This window comes from Phascolarctos cinereus, unplaced genomic scaffold (assembly GCF_003287225.1).
Source record: "Phascolarctos cinereus isolate Bilbo 61053 unplaced genomic scaffold, phaCin_HiC Scaffold_7;HRSCAF=346, whole genome shotgun sequence".
NCBI classification, from domain to species: domain Eukaryota; kingdom Metazoa; phylum Chordata; class Mammalia; order Diprotodontia; family Phascolarctidae; genus Phascolarctos; species Phascolarctos cinereus.
In genome coordinates, this window is record NW_027556180.1 from 68,148,216 (window position 1) to 68,157,363 (window position 9,148).

At 45.2% G+C, this 9,148-nt stretch overlaps 1 protein-coding gene across 1 annotated transcript in view; it reads left to right on the forward strand.

Moving 5' to 3' along the window:
- Positions 1-7,746, forward strand: part of TNS1 (tensin 1) — a 326,151-nt gene extending 318,405 nt beyond the window's left edge. The window contains 1 exon segment of the mRNA XM_021002764.2: positions 2,384-7,746. Coding sequence (XP_020858423.1) covers positions 2,384-2,528 — 145 coding nt within the window. The 3' untranslated portion in view covers positions 2,529-7,746.
- Positions 7,747-9,148: the final 1,402 nt, after the last annotated feature.

Consider the following 9,148-nt stretch of genomic DNA (forward strand, 5'->3'; position numbering starts at 1 on the left):
AAATTAGAACAGTGCTTGTCAAGAATAGAGACAGGAGAGAACTCACTGGTAGGCATCTTGGTCTCTCTTTTTTTTCCTCCTCTGGGTCACCAAAGTTTTGCAAAATTTTCAGCCTCTCAGATTTTCTGCACTTTTGAAGGTTTTAAGACTCTCAGTAGGCCCTGTCTTATCAATGCCTCCTGCCAAGCCCAGTTAACTTTCACCCTCTAGTATTTGGGAGCCATTCCTTTCTGACTTAGAAATATTTTATTGTATCAGCTGGAACAAAGGTTCTAAATCATTTTTTGTGGCATGGACCCCTTGGGCTACTGGTGAAGCTTGTGGACCCTTCAGAATGTTTTTAAGTGCATAAAATAAAATACATAGAATTATAAAAGAAACCAATTATATTCAAATACAGTTATGAAAATATTCAAAAATAAGTTCATAGATCCCGGGTTAAGAACCTCTGAGCTAGAAGGAGCCAGCTCGAAGAGCTTCCTTTGGAAATAGGGTATTATTAATGGGGTGAGGAGCCAGATAATGAAAGGAGAGCCAGCTCTCCTCTGCTCCTGTGCTGTGGGCCCTCCCTGCTTGTGTCCAGCACACTTGGGATCAGCTTCCCTGGGTGAATGAAGGGAATTGGTTATTGTTGAACTTGGCTGAAGAAGAGGGTGGGCTCTCTGGACTGTGAACATCCAGGGAGGGAGGGTTGTAAGGAGGTGGCGGCTCTGGCTCAGGCACAGGGATAGAAATAAGGCCAGGAAGAACTTGGTTACAGGAGATAGGGGATGGTGCTGAGCACACAGGTCTGGGAGGTCCAGGCATCAGGACCTCCCTGGGCATTTGGCTCATCTCCCACCTTCCCCTTCCTGCCCTGTTCTTGACATGGGGAGTAGACTATCTCTGCCACCCACTCCCAGGACGAATAGGAAGGACAGGACATTTCCTCAGAGACCAAATCCAAAACAAAGAGGGGACATGGTGCAGATCTGTCCCTTGATTGTATAAGAAAACTGACCCCCCAGCTCCCAGAGTCCCCCAGCCAATAGGGCCACTGCTCCCAAGGGTCATTGATCCTTGAACTTGCTGGACTGTTCAGCGGCACTTGGGACGTGGAGGGCAAAGGGATGTGTGAATGTGTTCCTCTGTTCATGAGCATGTGTAGGGTGGAGAGCTTGGCTAATTTTAGCTGTTGTGTTTCAAGTCCCAGAGAGGGGGTTTTTAATTGGAATCTCCAGCTGTTCCGATTTCCCCATCCCTCTCTAATTAGCAACATACCAACTATGGGACCTCTCAGCTCACATTCTGTTCCCCTCTGCTCCCGTATTTATAACCTTGTTTTCCAAGGTTTGAATTCCAAGGTACCGTGGCCCAGTGAGGGCAAAGTGTGGGAGTCTGCCCCTGCCGTTGCCTGATGGGTCCTCAAGCCCTTCACTCAAATCCTGTACACTGTAGGTCATGCAAGGGAACAATGAGAAGTCAGACCAGCCTGTCCCTTTATTTCCCAGCTTCATCTGGTGCTTGAGGAGGCTGAAGCTTTCATACTGGCAAACAATGCCATATTTATTTGCTTAAAGTGCTGAACTTAAAAGGAGTCCAGCAGGGGAAGGGATGGGAGATGCTCTTTCATGTACTTCCCCATGTTATCATTTTTTTCACTGTCTCCCCAGCTTCCCTCCCCTCCCAGGTCTCCCCAAGCCAAGGGGGAAGTGCCCAAAGCATCTACCACTCAATCAGAATTTGTCCCCAGGTCTTAGTTTTCTCTTTCTTTCTTTCTGTCTCTCTTTCTGTCTCTCTTTCTCTCTCTTTTTTTTCTCTCTCTCTTTCTCTCTTTCTTCTCTCTTTCTTTCTCTCTTTCTTTCTCTCTTCCTCTCTCTCTTTCTTTCTCTCTTTCTCCCTTCCTTCCTTCTTTCCTTCCTTCCTTCCTTCCTTCCTTCCTTCCTTCCTTCCTTCCTTCCTTCCTTCCTTTCCAAATGGAGAGAAGATTCTTCACTTATGATGCTTGGGAGATACAGAGTGGGAGGAAAGAGAAAGAAATGTCACTGGAAGAGGTAGAAAAAAAGTAGAAGTTCTCTGTTCTTGGCAGCATGATCATTTCTCACATATTTGTGCTATTTCTCCATCCATCCCCAATCCCCTGTCCCTTTCATCTTTTCTTCCGACTCTTCCTCTCTTTGATTATCTTCTCCCCTTCACATTCTTTCCTCTCCTCTTTTTGTTGCTTTTCTCTGCTTCCCGTCCCATTTCATCCTCCTTTCTCCCTCCCCATCTCTCTACTATCTCTTTTGTGCTCCCTCCCTCTTCTTCCCTACCTTCTGTTTTGTACTCATGTCCTCTCTGCTTCCGTGGCTTCCGTTTGTTCTCTCCTCCACCCCCTTCTTCATCTCTCTCCTCTGTGTAGGCTCTTCGGTTTTGTGGCCAGGAAACAAGGCAGCACCACGGACAACGCCTGTCACCTCTTTGCGGAGCTAGATCCCAACCAACCTGCAGCAGCCATTGTCAACTTTGTTTCCAAGGTCATGCTCAGTGCTGGCCAGAAGAGATGAACCTGCCAGGGGCCAGGGCAGTTGGGCTTGGGGCACATGGGGAAGGGGACCCTTGAATCCAGAAGGAAGTTGTGGGGCCAATTTCTGGAGAAGGAGAGAGGAAAGTGCAGTGCGGGAAGAGGAAAGTGAATTCAGAGAGGAGGAGGAGAGAGGAAAAAATGGAGGGAAGAACAACTTAGAGCCTATTGGGTGAATGGAAACTTAACAACAACAACAACAACAACAACAACAACCCAATACCCAAAATACTCAACTAACCAAGACCACGTGACCTTCTTCCTACCCTGTGGGATTTTTCCATGGAGGGCGGGTTGCAAAGTGGCAAATCCCCTCTGGGATTTTCTTTTAGTACCATGGCTAACGTAGATCCCCATCTCCCTAACTAAACAACCTTGCAAGGAAAAAACTCAAAAGCTGAGAGTCCTCCTTTGGGTACCTGTGAGGTGTATTTATCAAATGAAATAGGAGAGAAATCTAAGTCAAATTTTTTTTTTTCCTTTAATAAGTGCCACATACCCCAAGGTATATGCTAAGGTCTCTTTGTTCTGCAATGGCTATGCATATGTATAAGTACCTGCGTGTATTAGACATATAACTCCAAATTCAACTATATAGATAATATGCGCATGAAGTTGTCCTTCCTCCCCAAAGATAATCTCTACCATCTCCTGGGGTCACTGTAGGACCGGGAATATAACATGGAGGGAGCCTATCTCCTTACCCAGAATCACCTTGGATTGTGGATGTCAGCTTGGGACCTCCTTTCATCCCATCTAGTCAGCTCTGGCAACCTTTGGATGGTTCCTCATTCTCCTCCTCAGACACAAGAGCAGGAAGCAGATGTCTGCCACTTATGAGCACTGCATTAAGCATCTCCCCAAACAAGTCAACACCCCTGCCTTATCATGGCATTGAGGCTGGGGAACTTTGGTTCTGGGAAGATGTACGAAACCAAAACCTTCAGGAGGGTCTGGAGAGAGTCAGGAGAATTGGACAGGTGGAGAGGCAGGGGATTCTGAACCCTGACCTATGGTCCTCTGGACATGTCCCTCCCATTCTCCCTAGGGCTAACTGCTGCCCCTGACACCTCCTACCCCACTTTTTGTGCCTTGTATCCTGAACCTTTCCCTGGATCTAGCTTGTTAGACTTCCTCACAAGATGATGCTCGTTGGGATCACAGCCATCCTGCCATATTGGGAGCTCAGAATCCTGTTGGACTCATCTTCAGAAAAGTCTGCCCAATTTTGCCTTCAGGAAGTCCAAGGGGGAAGACTCAACCCTTGTCCTCCTCTCCACAAGTGCTTTAGAAGTGTTTGGCTTTCTCTGTCATATGCAGGCTCAGCCTCTCTGGAGAACAGATGTCTGTCACCATCCTGGCCAGGCCAGATCATGTTGGGCTTCAGGCTTGGTCACAACTTCAGGGTAGACAACCCACCTGCATGCTCACTGGGTAGACTACTTTACAAAGTCCCTCTTTCCCCCTACCTTGTGTCTCCAAAAAACCCAAGCCATATGGGGTAGAAGGCATGAGAACAAACCTAGGAGCCCAGGGTCCCTACTGTGAAAGCCCCATACTTCTGAAGAAATCCAAACCAGAAACAAGAACTCATTGTTATTCAATACTTTGGCTCCCCTAGCCCACTTGGGTTCCCTAGTGAGTGGCATTGTACTGATATATATATATATATATATATATATATATATATATATATATATATATATATATATATATATATATATATATATATATATATATATATAATATATACATGAGATATGCTGATGGAATAATGTAAGCTAATCAAGTTTAAGAAAAGGAAAAAAAAGACAGGTAAATTGACAAGAAATATTTATTTTTTTCCATATTGCTTTGTCACCTCCCTATGGGTATATACTGTGTCCCACCCCTCCCTGTATGGACTCTTGTATGTATAACTAAAGCCTGAGAGATAAGAGACCTTATATTTGAATTATCCTTGAACCACCTCCCCCCAGTCTTGTTCTTCACTATATTCATGAGGTGGGGGGTGGAGAAGTTGAGTGGGTTCATCCCCCAGGGTAAGGTTGTGTACATCCATTCCCTTCATCGTTTAGCCCCTTAAGTTTCCCTTTCAGCCCAAGGCTCAGCAGCTCCTAGAACACCCTAGATGTGAGGAGCTGAACCCTATTGCCAAAGGCCCTTTGCGTGTGTGCATATGCAGAGGTGGAGGCTTCAGGATTTGTGTGGAAGGTATGGATGGTGTGTGTGTCATTACTTGTGTATCTTTTCATATTTTCCCCCTCCAAAATACTGTAAGTGCGTGGCAATGCTGTTTCAGGGAGATGGAAATGAGAATGGTTTGTAGAAGGTAGGGAGCAAGGATGAACCACCCTCTTCATCATCTGCTCCCCATTAGTAAGTAAGACCATGAGTCTTTGTGACTGAAGTTGCTCAGAAGTCCCCTTCCTTTTGAGAAATTCAAGTTAGACACCTGAATTTTTTAAACCTTTTCCTTACTTCCCTATCAATCCTAGTTCTGTGCCCAAATAGGGAAAGACATATATTTTGCTCTTTGTCAAGTCAAGAGTTTTCCGCCTTCATTTTACCACTGCTCAACCTGAAGAATTCTGGGCTCCTGGTCTGAATCCTTCATCACCACTTCATATCAGATGAATTGCCGGACCCCCTCATCACCCAGCTCCAGGTCCTCTGGCTAAGATCTGGGATCAGCCTTCACATTCACTTCTCTCACCTTGTGCCTACTGGCTCTCTTATTTCCTAGTCTTGGTTCAGGCCAACCCTGATGACCCTGTTTTTGAAGGGACTGTGTTTAAAGTTTGAAAGCAAACTGTCCCCTTATACCACCCAAGATCATTCTAAGAAGAACCAACTTCCTAGAACCTAATGTTCCTAATCTGGACATGTTTAGAGGTACCTGGAGTTACTAGTTTTGACTTTCCAGGAGATCTAATGGTGGAAGAGAATTGTGTTCAAATCTTGGAGTGGGCACCATCTTTGGGTAAGATGCTGGTAGAGTAAGACCATGTGGAATTAGGTGTCAGAGATTGTATCTCGCACGTAGGCATGAACACACACACACACGCACACACACACACACACAGACACACAGCACTGCAATATATTCTTGCCAAAGATTTCCTTTAAAAAGAAAGCACTTTTAATTTTTTTTTTTGTAAATGACTGTATCTTTCTCATATTTTTTCTTCCCTCTCCCAACCTACTTTGCTGTTGATTTATGTTGTATGTTGTTGATGTCTGTTTGTTGATCCACTTGGGAATGTTGGATCATTCCATTTTGAAGCCAGGCTGAGATGGGGATGGAGAGGACAGGCCTGAAAATAGTTGACAGAGGAGAGAAGGCTATCACTCAAGCCTCAGTCAGAGTGATGATAATAACTGATTTGTCTCTACTCCCTCCACACACACCCTTGGCCTTCTCCCACCCAGCACCATTCTAAGTCAGGATGAAAACTCTCTTAGGTTTCCAAGACAGGATGAGGATGTAATAAGAGCATCCCCAAGGGAGAGAGGAGAGGCAAAAGAATTCTTAAAAACAAGCTAAGCTCAGTATAGGATTTTTGGAGCTTCTTTAGGTGTAGGATGAGGAAGAAAAAGAAAATGTGAACTGATGCTGAGAGCTTAGGTGAATGGGGAGCAAACTTGTAGTTTGCCCAGCTTCAAATGCTACCCCTCTCCTTGACCTCTTTATCAGCATCATATGGACACTGTTCTCCTTTGTTCTACCTAGCTTGTGTTTTCATTTTGCATTATAAGTGGTATGTACGTTGAAAAAGAGCCTTCCGCCCAGTTTTCCTCCCCCTAGGAAGAGAAGCTATATCTTAGCCTTTTGGAGAAGTCTTTTCAGCCCCTTATCCAAACCTGGGCACTTCCCTTGGGTGGACAGAAAAAATTTGTGGGGAATAATGGCCATGTCTACCATCATTGAAGGTGGGATCTCTTGGCAAATGAGTCTCAGACAGGAGAAGAGGGTGAAGGTGTGTGTTTGTGTGTGTGAGAGAATCCCATCAGAGAAGAAGTTGCTAGAAAGGCCTCCCAGGAAAAGAGGAGTGTAGGAAATTCCAGTCACTTTGATCTGACTGGAACTGGACTGACAGGTCAGTTTCCCTTCATGGGCCCAGAGGAAGGATTGATGTGTGAGGAGAATCTGGTCTGGACTGCCCGTTCAGTGACCATCACCTCTTCATCTGTGCTGGTCCAGATCTCTTCTCTGCTTTGCCTTCCTCAGCTTCAGCAACGCTGGGTAGGAGGGAGGGCTCTCGTCTTCCAGCCCTGTCCCTGGAACATTCCAGGCTGAAACCCTTTATCTGCTGAGACTTGGAGTTTCCTTCCATAACATAGGAAAGGTGGCTGTGAGTGTATGTGTGTATGTGGGTGTGTGATACCTATCATTTTAGGGAACTGGTATGCATATGTTTATGGGAGGATGTGTGTATGGGGATGGGTAATGCTTATAGGAGGCAGTGGAAAGTCTGGTACGAAATCACCTTCAGGCAAAAGGAATTGGCAGGTGAGGCCCAGAGGGTCACCTAGTTGGCTTTAGGCTCAGTCTTGGTTTTGTTTGTCTGATCAATGGAGAAAATCATTAGGCAGAGTGAGGGTCCCAGGGTTGTTCTGCCCCTCCCTAAGACCCATTTTGTAGGGTCTGGGAATTGTGGGAAGGCCTTCTTTTCTTCCCATTCCTGTGCTATTCCTAGCAGCCTGAATCTTGTTGGGAGGATGTTCCAAATTAATTTTCTAATCAGTGTTAAGTAGTTTGGAACCCTAGTATGTGTGTGTGTGTGTGTGTGTGTGTGTGTGTGTGTGTGTGTGTGTGTGTATGTACATGTGTGTGTGTTAGTGTATAAATGCACAGATGTTTGTTGTGTTTTTGTTTCCCCCTCCTCCTGTCTCAAATGTTATTGAAAGCAAATGTAAGAAATCCCTCCCCTCACTAATCCTCCCCCAGAAAAATATAATAACCCTATTCTTTCCTATCCCTCCCCCAGCTATGTATTTATATAGATGGAAATATACTTTATATTTTGTATCATTGTGCCCATAACTTTTGCCACCTTGTATAAAATCTGACTTATGTTACTCATCCCGGGTATGAATGTATTGTACACTGATGCTCTCCTCCCACTCTGTACAGCAGCCTTTGTTTCTTTGCGACCCATTGTATGGCTTTATAAATGATAAAGTTTAAAAAAAATCCAGTTTCTTGTCTGGGCTCATTACTTGGAATGGAGTTCTAGGACCGTGGTGGGGAAGAAGGGTTCTGTGCTCATGCTTGGGGGATGGCCTGGATTTTTCTAGGTTCCTAGAACTCTGCTAGATATGGCTCAAGAGCCTGTGGACTTGTTGCTGCTATGGACAACCCAGGTATGGATGACACACAGGTATGCCTCATCAAGGCATGCACATGAGAGTGGTGCTGTTATGGGACACAGTTCCACTTAATTCAAGTCAACAATTACCTGCCCAGCGTTGTGTTAGGATTGTACAATTCAGAAGTGAGAGAGACCCCAATCACCTTCTAGTCCATCCCTCCCACCTCCAGTTTTGTAGATAAAGAGACATTAAGTAACTTTCCCAGGGTCCCACAGAGAGGAAGCTCAGGAGTTGACATCAGGTCCTCTGGCTTCATGGTCTGGGCTCTTTCTGCTGTGCTCCATTGCCTTTATAAGGAATTCAGGAGACCCAGAAGCAGGATCATAGAATTACAGAGAGCTGGAAATAAGATGAGAGGCCATCAAGTACAACTCTCTTATTTTACAGATAAGGAAACTGAGGCCCAGAGAGTGGAAGTGATAAGTTCAAAGTCCCACAGTAAGTGCCCGGGGCAGGATTTGAACTCAGGTCACCTGACACCAAATCCAGTGCTCTTCCCCCTGGAACATATCACCACCATTCTAATTGGGGAGACCAGACTAATACAACAGTGAACAATGCAAGGCAGTAAATAATTAGCTCACGAATTGTGTGGGTTATGAGAATTGGAGGTTAGTAGGGGAGGAGGGAATAAGTCAGGAGACAGTTTTATGAAGCTGATGTGGCTTGGTATGGTGGCTCTACCTGTGTAGGTATGGGACATGTGAGTCAAGAAGTTATCCTTACAGTCCTCTTGGCCATAGTCAGACGTTGACAGAAGTCTGGGCCCCACAACTGAAGAGTGATGTGGATAGGCTGGGTAGTTTGTAGTCTAGGGTGAAGATGGGGATGAAGAAAGGTCAGAGGAGGGACGTAGAGATTGGGAATGATCACTGAAAGACTAGAAAATGGAATCTGAGCATAAGCTGAAATTCGTTTAGCCTAGAGAAGAAAAGACAAAGAAGGGACTGAAGGAGAAGCATTTTTGAAGGGCTGTTATATAGAGGAAAGGCAGTGTGGTAGAGTGAATAGAGAACTAGCTTCTATGTCAGGAAGGAGTAGGTTTTGACCCACATTGACTATTGGTCCTCCTTAGAGTTCCAAATGTGCTCTGAGACTAAGTTCTGAGAAGGTACATTGGGTAGAGAGGGTTTATTTCCCTTAAATATCCCAATGCTAATGAAATCTGGAATGTAATTTGTACTTTATCCCTGTTATTGAGATGATGGCCAGTTTTCCAGCTCTCCC